The 18,621-nt window shown below is 42.7% G+C and overlaps 3 protein-coding genes across 4 annotated transcripts; all 3 read left to right on the top strand.

The window, feature by feature from the left end:
- Positions 1-519: 519 nt before the first annotated feature.
- On the top strand, positions 520-1,096 carry LOC124706532. Its single transcript, XM_047238197.1, has one exon. It carries the CDS (start codon positions 520-522, stop codon positions 865-867), a length of 348 nt encoding a protein of 115 aa, XP_047094153.1. The 3' UTR covers positions 868-1,096.
- Positions 1,097-3,355: 2,259 nt separating this feature from the next.
- On the top strand, positions 3,356-10,364 carry LOC124647913 (DNA replication licensing factor MCM6). 2 transcript variants are annotated; one of them, XM_047187763.1, is made up of 18 exons: positions 3,356-3,432; positions 3,551-3,703; positions 4,118-4,258; positions 5,599-5,761; positions 5,844-6,037; positions 6,120-6,315; positions 6,412-6,489; positions 6,857-7,086; positions 7,588-7,702; positions 7,998-8,072; positions 8,164-8,304; positions 8,436-8,639; positions 8,713-8,874; positions 9,092-9,147; positions 9,229-9,320; positions 9,427-9,546; positions 9,772-9,902; positions 9,993-10,364. In XM_047187763.1, exons 1-18 carry the CDS (start codon positions 3,356-3,358, stop codon positions 10,122-10,124), a joined length of 2,460 nt encoding a protein of 819 aa, XP_047043719.1. In that variant the 3' UTR covers positions 10,125-10,364. The 2 variants fall into 2 exon arrangements, with proteins under 2 accessions (XP_047043719.1, XP_047043718.1); XM_047187762.1 differs by having other exon boundaries at positions 9,229-9,323; positions 9,400-9,546.
- A 4,338-nt stretch (positions 10,365-14,702) lies between these two features.
- On the top strand, positions 14,703-17,742 carry LOC124647337 (cyclin-A1-4-like). The gene is made up of 11 exons (XM_047187298.1): positions 14,703-14,858; positions 15,388-15,745; positions 15,837-15,964; positions 16,316-16,408; positions 16,498-16,631; positions 16,729-16,804; positions 16,878-16,954; positions 17,039-17,072; positions 17,158-17,307; positions 17,406-17,540; positions 17,632-17,742. The coding sequence occupies exons 1-11, from the start codon at positions 14,703-14,705 to the stop codon at positions 17,701-17,703; spliced, it is 1,413 nt and encodes a 470-aa protein (XP_047043254.1). The 3' UTR covers positions 17,704-17,742.
- Positions 17,743-18,621: the final 879 nt, after the last annotated feature.

Here is an 18,621-nt window from a genome sequence, read left to right as displayed (position 1 = left end):
CCTCGCGCCGCCACCGGAGCTCGCTCGCCGGAGTTTCCTCGCCAGGGACCCGATTGCGTTTTTGACAGGGACCCGATTGCTTTTTATTTTGTATGCAGGGATCTGATTGCTTTTTATTTTTGTGTTCAGGGGTTTTTGTGCAAATCTTAGACCTCCTCAGCATATCTCACCCCATACAGCCCTCCAAACAACTGATGTACTCAGCATGTCTCAACCAACACAACCTACCAAACACGTGAAAAAATCTGAGCTTAGCTTAGTTAGGGTCAGCTTGTATAAGAACAGATAGCTATTCTCCCTTAGCCCGGGCTACCAAACACACCCTTTGTTTCTCCAAACCACCGGTATCTTTGCTTCAGAAAAAATAGGAGTAGAAAAGAAAACTCCAGAGCCCATCAGCGCACGGCTTTGCGGGCGGGCGTCGACTTGGTCCGACGGCTCACTCCGCATCTGTGATTCGCGCCTGGGCACAGAACGGCTGGGCACGCTTTTGCCACAACACCAAAAAACCAAAAAAACATGCTCCGCCGCGCGGTCTCCTTGCTAAGTGGGCGCGCAGCCTGGCTCCGCCGCCAGCCGGTGACCGCCGCGGCAACATTGATCCGCCGCCACCCGGAGACCCGTCTCGGCGCCGTCGACGCTCGTGGCTACCGGCGCATGGCGCGGCGGATCCCACCCGCGAGGCCTGACGGCTACTCCACCTCCGACGGCGAGGACGACGAGGTCCTTGAGCCGGCCGCCGCCGCGGACGGCGAGGAGGAGGAGGACGAAGATGACGAGGAGTTGGAGGGGTTCACGCTGGACCTCAAAACCGGAACTATCGAGGACGCTTTCGAGGACGATGAGGAGGAGGAGGGCCATAAGTAGCGCGAGGAAGGTGTTCGTGGAAATGACTAAGAGCAGAAGCTGTCCCTGCACAGCACAGGCTCGTTTACATGCTCGCTGCTTTCATAGTTTGATTCTCCTTCGCACTGAATGTTAATTTCTTTGTAGCATGCCCCGTACTTTTGGTGGTGTTTGCAGCTTTGAGCCTTTGGCAATTGACATCGTGGTAGACTGGTAGTACTTTTGGTGCTATTGTGGTATCGAACTGATTAATGCGCAAAAAGAAGATTGTGACATGCACCAGGTTCATGAATACGAAGCTTCTTGGTACGTTTGCTGCTTTGACATCGTAACTTGTCTTGACATTATTTTTGACATCATACTATTGGTGGGACAAAACTAAGTCACGGCAAAAAAATAAAAGTCCATCGCGAATAGAATTTTTTTGCGCATATGTGGTAAAACATTATCAGAGGATAGAGACCATATAGGCAATGTTTTAAGTAGGGCACTATTGCGGCACTAGCGTGTTCTGAGGAATGTCTCGCTAAATGAAATGTGTGTACAATCATCCGCTATAGCGTCATATAGATTTGTAGCGCGATATATCTTCGTTATAGCGGATTTTAAGAGCTGCACTATTTTATCATACTACGCTATTTTAAGGACCGATGCTACCATAAGAAGAAACATCCGCTTCTTTGAAACAGTCTCGCCATTATCCGAGGAAGCAACCAGATAGAGGATGGCCACGACGGGCCTCTTCCCCTTGTTCTAGCTCTAGACTCAGTTTTGCAATGCCCGCCGATGTTGCTGGCATGTTCTAGCAAGCGAGGGTGGTGTCTCTGGCGTTAGATTCACGTGTGGTGACTATTTGAGGTCACAAGTAATTTGGGACCGAACTAGAAGCTAAAGAGATTGTTGTGATAATTGTGATGAGTGTGACTGCATAAAAATGTAGAGGATTCCTTATAGCGGGGGCATGGTCTTCCCTCGTGTTACATGTTTGTAAATTGTTTGGATCACGACTTCTTCATCGTGCAATGTGAAAATTCAGGTGAAGAAGCTTTTTTTTTCTGGGTGATGCCTCAAAAAAAAATCACATGAAACATTATCTATATACTAATAGGAATCCATGATGTACTTGCAAATTATAAAAGACTCTCTCCGTTCTGAATTATAACATGTTTTGGATATTTCGACGTGGACGCGTACTACATATAGACTAAAATGAGTGAATTCAAATGTGTCTAGATACATGAAGACCTACTCAAACGTTTTACAATTCCAAAGGGACTAATAGTACAAAATACTAAAGGAGGAGAAAGATCTTATGAAAATAATAAAAGAAAGCCCATGTTGAAGGGGGAGTGCTTTGCACCGACCTGGACCTGGTCGGTGGCGAGGGACGAGCCGCACACCCGGCCGTTGTTGGGCCCGGCCCACGATTCCGTCCGGCTTTTTTCAGTTCGCTACGAAGCAGTCAGGACTCACGAGTTCGATCTCTCACGAGCAATGTTTCAGTTCTGAGCACTTTTCTGAATATACGTAGCAGTCACAGAAATATATTTTCGTTTTTTAAAATCTAAAAATTTGAAAAGATTTTTTCGAGAAAAAATATTTCACAAAATTTTGAACAGATTTAAAATTTGAACATTTTTAACTGAACAGTTTCAAATTTGAACCGTTTTAAATTTTGAACAGTTTTAAATCTGAACAATTTTGAAATTTGAACAATTTTTTAGATCAAACAATTTTCGAAATTAAACGTTTTTTGAATATGAATAAATTTAAAATTTGAACGATTTTCCGATTTGAACATTTTTTGAATTTGAATTTTTTTTAGATTTGAACTTTTTAAATTTTAACAAAAAAAAGAAACAGAAAAAACAAAAACAAAAGAAACAAAAACAAAAAAAGAAACAGAAAACAGAAATAAATAAACGTGAAATGGCCGACCAGGCCGGCCCATTACCGCACGCGGGGGTGTGCGACGCGCGGTAACCACCGACCTGGTCGGTGTATAGGAATTGCCATGTTGAAGTGCCAACGAGTGATGCGGGCTTGTACAAGTCTGCAGCTATGGCATATCAAAACTCAGTCCACTACAGTGCAGTCCATTTACCACAACCCAACATGGGCCCAAGAACGAGGCACCAGGGTTAGCAGGTTACCACGACACCGACCCGCGTGCACCCGGGCCACAGAGCCTGTGTTCTCCTTACCGCTCGGCTCACGCGGTGTGGCCCACACACCAGAGACAATCCGGCGCGACCGGTGCACGGACGCGGTCCATACAATCACCACCAACCCTCCAGGCTCCAGCCCGTTTTTGGCGCCAAGAATTGGCGCCAAGCCGCCACCACATTCCCGCCAACAACACCCCCAGCGCCGCCTCCCCTTCTTCCCCAAACCCAGCAAACCCTCTCATCCGGGCGAGCACTTGCACTCGCACTCAGACCAGAGTACCAGCCCCAATCCCTAGACCCGCCTCCAGATCCAGAAGGTTCTAGAATCCTCATCGCCCGCCATGGAGGCCTTCGGCGGGTTCTTCGTGGACGAGAAGGCGGCGCGGGTGGAGAACATCTTCCTCGAGTTCCTCAAGCGGTGAGACGACCGCCGCCGCCGACGCCCCTCCCCTCCGTTCCCTTCCGTTCTTCCCTCCACCCTAGGGTTCCCCGTGGCGCGGTTTGTTTGATGCGTCGTGCGATTTCGTTCCCCCCAGGTTCAAGGATGCGGAGGATGCGGCGGAGCCGTTCTACGACGTCGAGATGGAGGCCATGCGGTCGCGGGAGTCCACCACCATGTACGTCGACTTCGCGCACGTCATGCGCTTCAACGACGTCCTCCAGAAGGCCATCTCCGAGGAGTACCTCAGGTCAGATTTACTTTTGTGTCTTTGCGAGCCAGATTTGTGATGAGGTCCGGGTCTGAATGCAAGTTTTGTGGTTTTTTTACGGTTGGAATGGGGACGGAAAGGCGACAGCTTTAGTGAGTTAGCTCGAATTGACAGCAAATTAGTGCGGATTTTAGATTTTCGGCTGGATGGAATAACCATGTAAAACTGATGTGGGTGTGGGCTTTTTGGAGTTCTTGATTAGATTTGAGATAAAACAGTCTGGTCAGGACTGTGGACGACTGGTTGCTTTATCTGTCAATAGATTCCAACTGTCGAAATATTATGCTTTGTTTGCAGTATTGTTTAGTATTTAGTTAGTAAGTAACACAATTGGTTCGTTTATCTGTTGCAAGGAGGAAGGGGATGCTGATATGATACGTTTGATTGCACCAGGTTCGAGCCATACCTTCGGAATGCGTGCAAGAGGTTTGTGATGGAGCAGAGGGCTGGTGAGAACCGTGCACCAATTATCTCTGATGATAGCCCCAACAAGGATATCAATATTGCCTTCTACAACATCCCCATGCTCAAAAGGTCTGCACTTACTCCTCTAGATGTATGTGTTAGGCAAACTAATAAATTGTGTGATGTCATATGGGTAGACTACAAATGGGTGGACATCCTAATGGCTTACAACTTAATAATGGTTCTGTTCTGGGTTCTGTTCCCATAAGATTTGCTGGAGTCTAGCATTTAGTTCCTGTAGCAGCAGCTTGCTGGTGCATCTTGAAAAGCTCCTGCATGAGTTTATCCTGGTTTAATCTACAACTTTGTTTAGGTTTAAGTTTCCTCGTTTATTTTTATTCTGCAAAATTGATGGTTCTTAGAACCTAGCTGAACCTTGTTATGGTTTCATTTCTTCAAATGGAGCCAGGGAGTCGTCCCTGATATTCTATTGTTTACTTCAGACTGCCACCATAGATACTAAATGAATTCTGATGGATGACATTGTTTGCAGAATTTAAGTTTCGATTAATCTGGTTCTGTTGGTAGATACTGCCTATGTTCAGAAGTCGTCGCCTAGTCGTCGCCTAAACGGCGTCTAGTCGTCCGGGCGCTCTGGAGGGGATGACTGGGAAGGACGCCCAAAGAAACTGAGTTGGGCGCGCGCCCAGGGAAAAAAGTCGTCGTCACGTTCGCCTGGGCGTCGTCATGGGCAGTTCAGTCGCGCGCCCAGGGTCGTTGGCGCGTACCTGGGAAGGGAAAAAGGAAATCGAGCGGGAGAGGAAGGAATTCGAGCGGGACAGAGAGGAAATCGAGTGGGGGAGGAAGGAAATCGAGCGGGACAGAGAGGAAATCAAGCGGCGCCACCAGGGGGCAAGGAGGGGCCGCCGCCCCGGCTCTCAGATTTAGGAGCAGGGAACCCCACTACTGCAAGGTGAGGTAGCGCAACGCCATTGGAGCAGAGGAGCGAGCGATGAAGCTCGGGAGGAGACGAAGAAGACAGTTAGGTGTTAGTGTTGGGCCATGGGCTTTTATTAGTGAAATGGCAGCGGCCCAATAAGCAGCTAGGTACCTGAAACAAGTCACGCCTAAAAATCCCAATGCCTCCTGACTCTGTTCCCTCTCTAACTCTCAACCACACGTTAGCTAAAAAAACTCTTAGTCAAACTCTAATTTGCTATCATATGATGCATAATTTCATTTTCCTGTCATATTATATATTATTTATTATTATTACGCCCAACGCCCAGTTGTCGCCTAATCGTTGACATGTCGACATGTCGACTCAACTCTTCGAGCTCGACTCAACGACTTCCGAACAAAGGATACTGCAGTCCAACACTCGTTTTACAATCCTCTGTTAGATCATAGGTGTAATCTAAATTACTTAATGATTGTCAGAATATTGACTGAAATTTCTGCTCTGGTAGGTTGAGAGAGCTTGGGACAGCGGAGATTGGTAAGCTCACATCTGTAATGGGGGTAGTTACAAGGACGAGTGAGGTCCGACCTGAGTTACTGCAAGGTACCTTCAAGTGCCTTGATTGTGGAAATGTGGTAAAGAATGTAGACCAGCAGTTCAAGTATACTGAGGTTGTGACTCTGAACCATATCTTGTGTAATTTTCATTTCTCATGTAATGTGCCTAATGCTTGTTCATATACCTTACCTCCAGCCAATAATATGTGTTAACGCAACATGTCAAAACCGATCAAGATGGGCTCTTCTTCGTCAAGATAGCAAGTTCACAGATTGGCAGCGGGTCAGGATGCAGGAGACATCAAAAGAGATACCTGCTGGGTCACTGCCTCGTTCCTTGGATGTCATTCTGCGTCATGAGATTGTTGAGAAGGCTAGAGCTGGAGACACGTGAGTGGTTGAAGCAATTTTCAGCATTACTGCATACTGATCTGGTTGACTTCTTTTAAACGTTTTGTTTTGACCTTTTCAGGGTTATATTTACTGGGACGGTTGTCGCTGTTCCAGATGTTATGGCATTAACTTCGCCTGGTGATAGAGCAGAGTGTCGCCGGGAAGGTCCTCAGCGGAAGAATGGGTCAGGTGTCCAAGAAGGTGTTAAGGGCTTGAAGTCACTTGGAGTGAGAGATCTCTCGTATCGCCTTGCTTTTGTGGCCAACTCAGTGCAGGTATGAACTTTTTTTTGCAATAAAGTTTTGGTTTGACTAAAGTCTAATTTTGTATGCCTTCCTTTAAGTTTTCCTTTATCTCTTCAATGCTGTTAGGTGGCAGATGGAAGGAGAGATGTGGACATTAGGGACCGTGACATAGATGGTGATGGCAGCGAGAGACAGAAATTCACTGTAAGTTCTGTTTACAGTCCAAGATACTGCTCTTTTTACAAAATGGAAAATGTGTCCTTAAAAAATGACATACAATTCAAACAGGGCCTTGCCCTTTTCAATAAGAAAAAGCATGTATTGAAATTACTTTTCTGTCATGTTGGTTCAATCACAGCTGTTTGCTGTTTTTCTTTTGAGCATGCATACCAATCAAGCGCCTCTTAATAATTGTATCTCCTGAAGTGTTGTTTGAACCTATTACATAATTAACTTTGTGATTTCATGCAAACACAATAGATGTTAGATTACAAGATGGGTCTTATTGAGCAGCAATGCAAGTTTCTGTTTTGTGGGGTATCACCTAAACCATTAATTGTCTCTTTAACAGGATGAGGAGGAGGATGAGGTTGTTAGGATGAGAAACACTCCTGATTTTTTCAATAAGATAGTTGATAGCATATGTCCTACTGTCTTTGGTCATCAAGAAATAAAGAGGGCACTCCTCCTTATGCTTTTGGGTGGTGTTCACAAGATAACACATGAAGGCATAAACCTTAGAGGCGACATCAATGTCTGCATTGTTGGCGACCCAAGTTGTGCAAAGTCGCAGTTCTTAAAGTAAGCTTTCTTCTATGTTCTCATTGCCACGTTTGTTATCTCTCCTGATTCTCTAATGAACCAATCTAATGTCCATTATCTCTTTTCTATCAATGCATCAACACTAAATGCCTTTTGCATTTTCATGAAAAAAAGTAAGCTGTCAATACTTACATAAGTTGTGTAAATGATATCATGACCAGTGATAAGAAGGATGGCTTGGCACAGTATCACACAACTTCATTTAGTGTGCCATACCATTGGTGTATATTGCCCGAACATGTTTTGTCAAATAATGATTTCGCTTTTCTGATGGTATATTCTACTACTGGAGAAACAGTACAAATCAAATATGGCCATTTGTATCTTGGGGTGTAAATAGACCTTTCCTTCAGATATATTCTCCTGTTCTGCTTGTAATATTAATCCCTCTGTCCTTGGATTGGACTTCTCTTGTTTCTTAAGTTCTTGCTTCTTCAATGATAATGGAATTGAAATGTTCCTTTTTAATCCAATCTTCAGATATACTGCTGGTATTGTTCCACGATCTGTTTACACATCTGGGAAGTCCTCATCTGCTGCTGGTTTGACAGCAACTGTTGCGAAAGAACCTGAGACCGGTGAATTTTGTATCGAGGTAATATCAGTTTTTGGTAACTTAGTCCATTTTTTGTCATTAGAACAAATAATTTGGATGCAGGCAAGACCTTTAGAAGTCAGCTGGTGAAACCATTATATTTATCATTGTTTGGTAGAGCTCTGCTTTGGTGAAATAATTTTTGTCTTTTCAGAACTTCTATTAATAGAAGCATACAACATGTGTACAACTATTAGCTTCTGTTGAAGCATTTCAACATATTTGTTTTTTACTGTAATCTGCTGGCTAGGTGTATCTTGCTAGTTCTGATGTCTTCTCTTTCTATCTCCTGCAGGCAGGAGCACTCATGCTTGCTGACAATGGTATATGTTGCATTGATGAATTTGATAAGATGGATATTAAGGATCAGGTAGGCCTACTGAATTTTTAGCTATTATTCCAAACCTCTTTTCTCATTGTGATGTGAAAACTTGAGTTCCTCTTTTATTTGTCCATTGAAGGTTGCTATACATGAAGCAATGGAACAGCAAACAATTAGCATAACAAAAGCTGGGATACAAGCAACTTTGAATGCACGGACTTCAATATTAGCAGCAGCAAATCCCACAGGAGGACGTTATGACAAGTCAAAACCACTTAAGGTATGTCGGACAACTAAAAGTTAATTCATCGTGTATTTCTGAAAGTTAGCATGCCCTATTGCCTTATTCATGAGATCTTTTGAGGTGAAATTTGAAGTTAAATCTAATATTTTTTCTGTGATCCTTGCCAGTACAATGTGGCATTGCCACCAGCTATTCTTTCAAGATTTGATCTGGTATACATCATGATTGATGAACCTGATGAAAATACTGACTACCACATTGCTCATCACATTGTGAGGGTCCATCAAAAAAAGGAAGAAGCACTTTCCCCTGCATTTAGCACTGCAGAACTGAAGCGCTACTTTGCTTTTGCAAAGTCTTTGAAACCTCAGGTTTGCCTCTTCATGATCTTCAAAAATTGAGTTATGCTTTTCATCAACTTATCATGATGGTCTGTCATTGCAGCTGAGTTCAGAAGCAAAGAAAGTTCTAGTTGAGTCGTATGTTGCCCTCCGTAGAGGTGACAGTACTCCTGGTACCAGGGTTGCTTACAGGATGACAGTTAGGCAACTAGAGGCATTAATTAGGCTGTCTGAAGCTATTGCCAGAAGCCACTTGGAAAGAATTGTAAGTAATCTTCATGCATATGTGTGTAGTAGATTATTAAATTATCTGTAGGTTTTTTTGTAAAGGGCCCAACTTCTGTGTGTGTAAAAGTAAATGAGCTTTGCATCCAGAGTCACTTAGTGTGATAATTTATAATCTGCCTTTATTTACCTCAAATTATTTATTCACCTCCACATAATTTTTTCTGCCAACTTACCTTTGGTATTAATATCTTTAGGTTCTCCCAGCACATGTCCGCTTGGCATGTAAATTGCTCAAGACATCCATAATAAGGTGAGTTTGTTGACTATTGTATCTTTTCATGCACTGATATTTTCATGACAATGTCACTAAGAAGCCTATTGATTTTTGTAGCGTGGAATCAAGTGAAATTGATCTCTCTGATTTCCATGATAATGAAGATGCAAATGCACCTGCTAATGATCCTGCACCGCCAGGAGAAACAGGTGTGTTTTTTTATCATTTCTAAAATGTCTTTCTGTTTTTTTCTTATGTTCTTTGTTTTGTTCTAATAATTGGTGACCCTTATTTTAAATGTCAAAACTCTTGAAGATGACGAACCAGCAGATGCTGGTAAGAAGAAACTGGTTATCACTGAAGAACATTTCCAGAGAGTCACACAAGCTTTGGTTATGAAACTGCGGCAACATGAAGAATCACTCAAGAAAGACGGTACAATACATACTTATGTTCTTGATTTTGCATTACTTTCTAGCTTTGGTTCTATTTTTGTATTGGTAATCACAGTGCCAACTTCACATCAAGAATGGGAGTATGCTCTAGTTTCAATTAAGAAAACAATTCCAAATTCCATCACCCATCTCAACTTAACATGATATAGCTGACCCAGGAATTCAATCTGACATGTTTGGATGTTGTCTCACTTTTGTGCTGCAGGGGATGGTCTGGCTGGCATGAAGCAAGGGGATCTAATAATCTGGTACGTTGAGCAGCAGAATGCCCAAGGTGCATATAGTTCAACAGATGAGGTGAAGGAAGAAGTGAAGTGCATCAAGGCCATCATAGAGGTAAAACCTTCTGCAATCATCATATAGGCTGTACATCACCGGGGTCCTTGTGGTGTTTACTGAAACCTGTCGATGGGTTTGCATCTGCAGAGGCTGATACAGAGGGAGGGCCATCTTATAGTGATCGACGAAGGATCAGCGGTAGCAGACGACGGTGCTGCTGCTGTGCGGAAAGTAGAGCACAGGATCTTGGCAGTTAACCCAAACTATGTCATCGATTAGTCATATGAAGATGCAACTAACTCAAGGATCCATTTTATGTTGTTAACCACCAGAGCTGAGATTCTAGTGGAACCCCTGGTGTGCAATTTTATCTAGAAATGTTGTACCATCACCGTCTCTGCTGTACCTGCAGGGAAACACATGATCTGCAGAGTTCAGAACCATGGCACTGCGTTAGCGCCTGTAGTGTAGTCTGATTGTGTATTTTTCACTGCTTCAGGGTTTATGTGAATTGTAAGAGAAGAGCACCTTAATTTTCCGAGCTTCTGAATTCATTCTGTCTAAGCATCGGTTTTGCCGGTCCTGATTGTTTGCCAGTTCATGAGTAGTGCAATGTTTCTTGTGTATTTCCTTTTCTCGTTTAACCATGCTGTATCGACCCCTCTGTATTTTGTGTTCGTGGTTCTCCATCGTCTGGTAGAAGAGGCAGCGGTTGCTACTTACTGGCTGATTTCTCTGGAATGAGAAGGTCGTGCTCGTGCCGTTTGGTGCAGGGCGGCACAATCAAGGCACGATGATAGCTCGAGAAAATCAACAGGCTATCGGGCATTCGGGCCGGCAGGGTGGAAAGGTAATCCTAGTGCGGTTGGTGCTCTCGACAGCCCCTCTTCAGGTCTCCTTTAGCATGTAAGTAGCACCGAGATAATCTGCATTTAGCATGTGATGCGTACAACCATATTAGTTATCTATGGTACTTGGAGGCTAGCCTAGTGAACATACCTTCGCCCCCATGCCTCAGTCCACGTGACGTGGCCGTCTGATCCACTTGGAACTAGATACTGATTCAATGGGCACATGTATAAATAAACTACAAATAAGAAGAAAAATCTTTTCGTAAAAATACATTTAAGAAATTGTGAACGGTCTAGCAAATAAACCAATGCATAACTCCAACGAAATTTCAGCTGCGCCTCTAGGCAGACAGATTCATAAACTCGGATAAGCCCTATTCTTAAACCATAAGAAACAACAAGTGATAAAACCAAAGATAGATAAGGTGTGCGTGTGTGCGTTTATAAGGGTGAGTCTATACGCATGTATATGAGCGTTTACGTTTGTACTGTGTTTCTCAAAAAAAAAAAAAGAGAGTTGTTCCTATAGAATGAGATTAGATCCCGCAAGTGAGATGTCCAAGTCTCAAAAATGACAATTTACTATTTTTCATATGTTTGTAACAAAGGGTGAAAAGAACGGAGAGACTTGAACCAGGAGGTGGCATTTTGGCACACGCGTGCATATACACCCATTATAAAAAATAATAAAAAACAATTTTAGAAATGTCAAAAAAAATCTGACATAAATTTTTTCTTATACATTGTGACATCCTATGTTCGTTCACAAGTTTTCGTGAAAAAATAACATTTTGTGTGGTGTGTATAAAAAAGACAAAAAAATGTCCTGTACGTAGTCGTGTTACAGCATTAAAATTTGTCTTTTTTACAGGAGCCACAGAAAAATGTTTTTTCTTTTGAAAACTTGTGTACCAACATAAAATGTCTAGATGTACATGTAAAAATTTAGTTTAGAATTTTTTAATACTTTAAAATGTGGATTCACATAATGGGAGCATATGCTCCTATGAGCCAAAGTGCATTTCCCCTTGAACCAGCATATATTCCGTTCCAACCATGATGTGATAACTAAGCTGTGTATGTATAAACCTCTAAGGCGGATAAAAATTAGAATCAACCCAAATGATAAACCATACAAAACAAGTGGATTTGTATTAAGAAAAGAAATGTCCAATTGTCTTATCATGATAACAAAAACGATATTGTTTACTTAGACCCCATAGTCACCTAGTGTTGGCTTGGACCTAAAAAGTCTTCGTATTGAAATTGAAATTACTTTAAGAAAAAGGTACAAGAATTATTATATCATTAAAAAATTATGAATATCTTTTCCGTCATAGATGTCAAAATTACCATGCAATTAAGGTGAATTACATGCTACCCAAAGAACACTTTGTCAGACTCCATCCATGGTCCCCCTCTTGGCTATCATAGGGACGAGGGCTTGACTCCCTCAGATTTCCTGCTATAGGATTCGCTGAAAGTTGGAATTATATGTCTTATTTGATGAGAATATTTGAAAGCCTTACATTTTAGATTATTTTGCATTTTCATCTGTTTCTTATTAGTGGGAGTACGTCAGCATTGCTATCTCGGCGAAAGTAAGGCGATACTAAAAACATGTTGTAAATTGGGTTTACAGTTTGAGAGCCAAAACATTTTTATTAGTGGGATTATGTCAGCATTGCTATCTCGGTGTCCTCATGTGGGCTAAGCTCTCTTGTTGTATCATGTGAATCACCCTTTGATCTCGCTCCATTGTCGCAGTCCTCTTGCGACGCTAGCCTGGTTACTTATACAAGCTGTCGCTTTTGGTTGCTAAAGGCCTGCCTAGTGCCTAGGGGGGCTTTCTAAGTCGCGTTAGGTCGTAGTTGATGTCGGTGATTTCTTCCTAATGCTATTGGTTGATGTCCGATGTTGGAACTAGACCAAGCTCTAGGGTTGGTGGTTTGGAATCTTGGCGAAATCTTTGCAGGATCTTGGTCTCTGCCGGCGATGATGACACACTTTAGCACCGCACACCTTCTTGGAGGCATCGTCACAAGCCGTCAAGCTGCCACCTCATTTGGATTCTGAAGTCCTACTAGGTTGCTAGCTCGTTGCCGAGTTCCCCGTGAATAACAAGGTTGGTGCAGTGGAGGTATGTTAGTTTGTACAATTTTGATCTGGCTCCCGCGCAGCTGAAGACAATGCGGCCTCAACATAATAAGCTGTCTACGTTAGTTCTGCTTGGCGACTCGGTGTAGTCTTATGTTGTTTTTTTCTCTTTATTTGTTCTGTAAAGCTAGCAACCCCAGCATGCGTAAATTTGTTGTAAAATCTGGTAGGTTAATTAATAACTTTCTTAATTCAAATCTGAGCTTATTTAAAGCCTTCCGTCTAAAAATGGAAAAGAGACGAACATGGCACTCAAATACCATCATCCAACATAAGTCCGCGCAATATTTCTGGGCGAACGCTGGGCGTCGGTCGCCGGATCGTGACCCCAAAATCGGTTGTCCTCCGCACCATCGGATCACCATCGAACGTCTAGAATCAGTCGCATTAGGAAGTTTATATTATAGCCCCCGGTTTCTGGAGAATCAACCCGCAGTACTATATTTCTCAGATAATAGTTTAAATGTAGTTTTACATTTGCCACCCTCCTTTTTCTGGAAACCAACCCGTAGTACAGATACTCCACTTTAAAACGACAGAGCACCCCTAATGTGAAGAGTATTACAACAAAAATCCTCTCTCCGCGTACAAAAAATATATACTATTACAACAAAAAGTCGCAACATTTTTTAAAAATAATATCACAATAAAGCGGTTAAACCAACAAATTGTTTTGTTGGAGATCAATTTACAACAAAAGTAGCCATTATTATTAACAAAAACCGGAGACTATTACAACAAAAATCCATATGTTTGCAAAAAAAATAGAAGAAAACATTAATTTGTTACATATTGAATTACAACAAAAGTCACCAACTTTTTTTTACAAAAAGTCACAAACGATTACAATAAAAAATCAATATGTTTGCAAAATGATGCAAAGTGGTCAAGCGGCATTTAATTTGATACAGATTGAATTACAACAAAAGTCGCAAACTATATTTACAAAGGGTGTCAAACGATTACAACAAAAAAGTCTATATATTTGCAAACACTGCAAAAGTGGTGAAGCAACAATTAATTTGCTACATATTAAATTACAACAAAATCACCAACTATTTGTACAATGTCAGAAACAATTAAAACAAAAATATATATGTATGCAAACATTGCAAAGTGGTCAAGCAAAATTTAATTTGGTACATATTAAATTACAACAAAAAAACATCAACTATGTTTACAAAAAGTCACACGAATACAACAAAAATCTGGTGCACAAATGAAACGAAGCAGCAGCACCAGCAATTGGTTCCTATGTGTCTTGAGTGCTGGGCCAAAACGTGTGAGCGAACAAGTGATGGGCCATGCGAGCGCGGGTGATGGATCGGATTCCAGCCAAACCAGCGAGTCGCGGGCCCAGCAGCGAGCGCGGACCGAGCGACCGAGCCCAACAGCGAGCGCGGACCGAGCAACCGATCATTTTCTCTCGATCGGTCGCCGGATCATAAGCGTTTTCCATATTTCTGTCCTATTTGAATTTCTCAAAAACTCCAATTCATTGAGAAATTCCATATAAATTTCATACGATACCCACAACCTCGACCAAACATGTTTCTTCAGAGAAAGTTTCTACATAACTTGAAATCCTACAAAATTGATGTAAAATATTTATCCGAAATATCCAAGGGTCTCTCGGTAAAAAATGTACAAAAATCTCCTCAGGCCCCCCTTCCCTCCCGTGCAGCCCGAACCGCTCTCTCTCAGTTTGAACTGCGAAGCACGCCGAAAGCCCCCGTCGCCTCCACTCGCCACCGCCCAAAGCCCTAGCCCTAGCGTCTCGCCGCGACGTTCCCTCTCCATCTCCGGCGAGCTCAGCCCTTCCACACCCGCGGCCGCCGCCTCCGATCAAATGTCGAGCCGGGTCTCCGGCCGCCGCTCGTCGGCGTCGGCCACGGCGGCGAGCACCGGCTCTAGAGCCCCCAAGGCGACATCGAAGGAGAAGAAGCGGGTCGCGCTCGGGAACCTCACCAACGTCGGCGGCGGGAAGGCCGGCGCGGCCGATGCGGTATGGCTCGTTCCGAGATATGTTCGCGAGGGCGATTGCTTCGGTTTCTCGTTGGTTACGGCATGTAGAAACTTCTCCTCGATGCGATGCGTACCGCGTTTACTGAGCGATTCCCTTTATTGAATGACCCGCTCTGGCATTTCGGGGGGATTTCTACCTTTTTGAGCAATTTGATGCAGGATTCATTCGATTCCTCAGCATTTATTACTAGCCCATGTACGATTCCTCTATTACCCCCCGTCAATTCCGCAACGCCTTCCGAATTAGTTTGGATGGGGATCCATTTTTTCACGAAATTTCCTGTCCCGAACAATTTCATTTGCTTATCCCGCCGGTCCTGATGCAATATTTCATTGGAAATTTCGGCTTCATCTGCTTCTCGAATGTTTTAAGGTTAGGTTGTTGAAACAATATTGGCGGCCAAGTGTTCTGAAACTTAGTAGATTGCCCTGGATGTCAGGCTATGCTCTTAGGTTGGTGATTCGTTATGTATTACTTGTCTCTGATTCACTGAGTGTTCATGTTGCAGGAATTGATCTCTTCCAACTCAGTAGCATATGTGAAGAAGGGGGGTATTGCGAGCCTTCCCAGTGTGTACAACGAACGGGGTTCTGTCACAAAACCAACTTCAAGCCAGTTTGATCGAGCAATAGCACACCACGGCAGTGCTCTTCAGAAGGAGAATGCGTGTTGCCCTTATGCGCCTGACATTGTGCCAACGTTGGTGCCCCCTGGCAGCTTGCCTGGTCTTTCTGATGATTCTGTTTCCATGGAGGTGGAAAACCCTGAACTTAAATACCTTGATAATCCTGAATCTTCAGCGGCAGATTCCTTGCAGCGTCGTGCGAATGATAAGCTCCATATATCTGACAATAGGGATTTCACAGGTTTGTTTTCTTCAAAGTGGGTACTGTAGTTAGGATTTTTAGTCCATTGTGTTGTATGGTTGTTGATTGTTGTTCTTTGTTTACTGTACAGTATCCAACTGGAGTTGCCCTACCCCAATGGAAAATGGCAATACCTTTGACATTGACACAAACTACGAGGATCCACAACTGTGTGAACCTCTTGCTTGTGATATTTACAAGCACCTGCGGGAAGCTGAGGTGATTGGTTCTTGTTCATACAACACTTCTTGTATATGCCAGCAAAGTAAATGCATATTGATATTGCTGTGTAACCCAAGATGTTACTTGGTATGTTTAAAGTGCATACATCACCTGGGGGTTGGAGAGAATGGAATGTTGCATCTAATGCAGCGAACCAATAGCACTCACATCTTTTCAGTTTTCTTGTCTCTGAACAAGAAATTACAGTAACTTAACAGATGTCTCATGTCTGATTCACCCATATCAGTATGGAACATACCTATATGTGTTTGCTTTCTTCCTAAAGTAGTTGCTGACTTTCTATCTATATATGTTTCTTACTGTAATGTTATTTTTGCCTTTTGGCAGACCAAGAAAAGGCCTTCACCAGATTTTGTGGAAACCACCCAGAAGGATATTGACACAAGCATGAGGGCAATACTCATAGACTGGCTTGTGGAAGTAAGCATATCTACTTAAAAAATTTCTGGAAGCAAAAGTTACAGAAACGATTCTTCTAACCCATTCCCTTCTTTCCCTTTATCAATTAGGTCACAGACGAGTATCGTCTTGTTCCTGAAACCTTATACCTCACAGTCAGTTACATCGATCGGTACCTTTCTCACAAAGAGATCAGTCGGCACAAGCTGCAGTTACTTGGCGTTTCCTGCTTGCTTATAGCTGCGTAAGATCCATTGAGTTCATATTTACGTCTTACTTTATATTGAAGTTTTTTTTGTCGTGGTTCTTTATCTGATATGCTGTAAATTTTCAAATTTCAGTAAACATGAAGAGATATGTCCACCCCAAGTAGAGGAGCTCTGCTACATTACTGACAATACATACATCAAGGATGAGGTCCATGGCTCTGTCCAGATTGACGTTCTTTCCTCTTCGTTTCATATTCTTGTTTTCTAACACAGTTAAACAGGTTTTGCAAATGGAAGCTTCTATCCTGAGTTGCTTGAAGTTTGAGATGACTGCACCTACAGCAAAATGTTTTTTGAGGTAGTATTATCTTTTTTTTTTGTGATGTTTATTAACATAACCATATGCACTGACAAAAAAAAATCTTCTTCTCTTTGACAACAGGAGATTTTTACTAGTTTCTCAAGTATGCCACGAGGTACTTGCTTCTCAATGAATTACAGTTACTGCCAGTTATGTGTGCAAGGTGCTGTACTAGCTTATTCAACCTTTTCTTTCTTCAGGCCTCAGCTTTGCATCTTGAGTTCCTAGCCAACTACATTTCTGAGTTATCACTTCTGGAGTACAGCTTACTTTGCTATGTACCTTCACTGATAGCTGCCTCTTCTATTTTCTTGGCAAACTTTATCCTTAAGCCAACCAAGAATCCTTGGGTATATGCTTTCAACCTTCTAGGTTTTTAAGGATGTTCTTTGCAGTGAATTTATGTCTTAATTAGCTAAGACTTGATTCTTTTTCAAATTGAAAGCAGAACACCACTCTTTCTTATCACAGTCAATACGAGCCATCCGAGTTACATGATTGTGTAAAGGTACTGCACCGGCTTTTTCGTGTTGGCCCTGGAAGCAAGCTCCCTGCAATTAGAGAAAAGTACAGCCAACACAAGGTGACTGTTGTCAATTCAACTGGAAGCATTTTCTTTATTTTCTATTTTGATGCTAAATTTGTACTGCGCCTCTCTCTATATGATCTGCCAGTACAAATTCGTCGCGAAGAAGTACTGCCCGCCATCAATTCCAGTCGAGTTCTTCCAAGATGCTAGCAATTAGAAGCCCAGATTGGTTCTGGTTACTCACTGAAGTCTTCCCATGGCCGGTGGCCCCAAGTTGCTAGACTGATATGTACAGATTGCTGTGCATGCAGGACATACATACACACTTGTTGTTAGCTGATCGGTAATGTTGTACATTGTAGGCGAAATGTGCAACCGTGTTCATTTGCTTGAGAGGTGGCAATGTTCGTGGTGGGGTTTGTGCTTTGTCCCAACATAAAATGCTTAGCTGCTGTTCCGTTTTGAAAAAGAACTTGGCTGGTGTAGTCTTTTTTGTATGTAATGTACATCATAGTTCAGTCATATCTGATAACACCTTGCTTGTTTGATATGTTTCTTGAGTGTTACTTCAAAATTAAGATGCATATGTTGGGTAAAGAAAATGGCCTAATAATCTATTTTGATGGTTGTTATTCTGAATACCTTATCTTGTGATGTGAAAATTTAACATTCCAATGAACACCGTCAGTGTTTGAATCATCTTTGTTTTTCTAAGACATCAGCTTAATTGTAGCATCTAATTGCTTCTAAATCTTGTGCCAGTTTCTCTTGTGATGATTGTGTTCTGTCATGTACCATTGCTCATTTGCCAGAACTTGAAAAGCTAATTTGCAAACAAGGTACTAACTCCATCCGAATATAAGAGTTTAACCCTAATTAAACTCCCAATTCATCCGCGCAGAAAGGTCCGCATTCCCCAAAACTGTCGGAAAATCACCTCTTCGCCCATCGTCGTGGAATCTGCCTGCCAAGAGCTTCTGCCCCCGCTGCGTGGCAAGGAATGTAACCCGGCGGAGATGAAACAGAGGGCTCCTAAGCTCTGAGTGCCGCTAGGTCCAGCCGGTGTCAGCAGTAAACCTTCTTCCCCTAAACTTTTCTGTTTATCCTAGGATCGCTTCTTCTCGTACGGTTGCAT

The sequence above is a fragment of the Lolium rigidum genome, chromosome 4 (assembly GCF_022539505.1).
Source record: "Lolium rigidum isolate FL_2022 chromosome 4, APGP_CSIRO_Lrig_0.1, whole genome shotgun sequence".
NCBI lineage: Eukaryota > Viridiplantae > Streptophyta > Magnoliopsida > Poales > Poaceae > Lolium > Lolium rigidum.
This window is presented reverse-complemented; position numbering and strand designations above follow the sequence as displayed.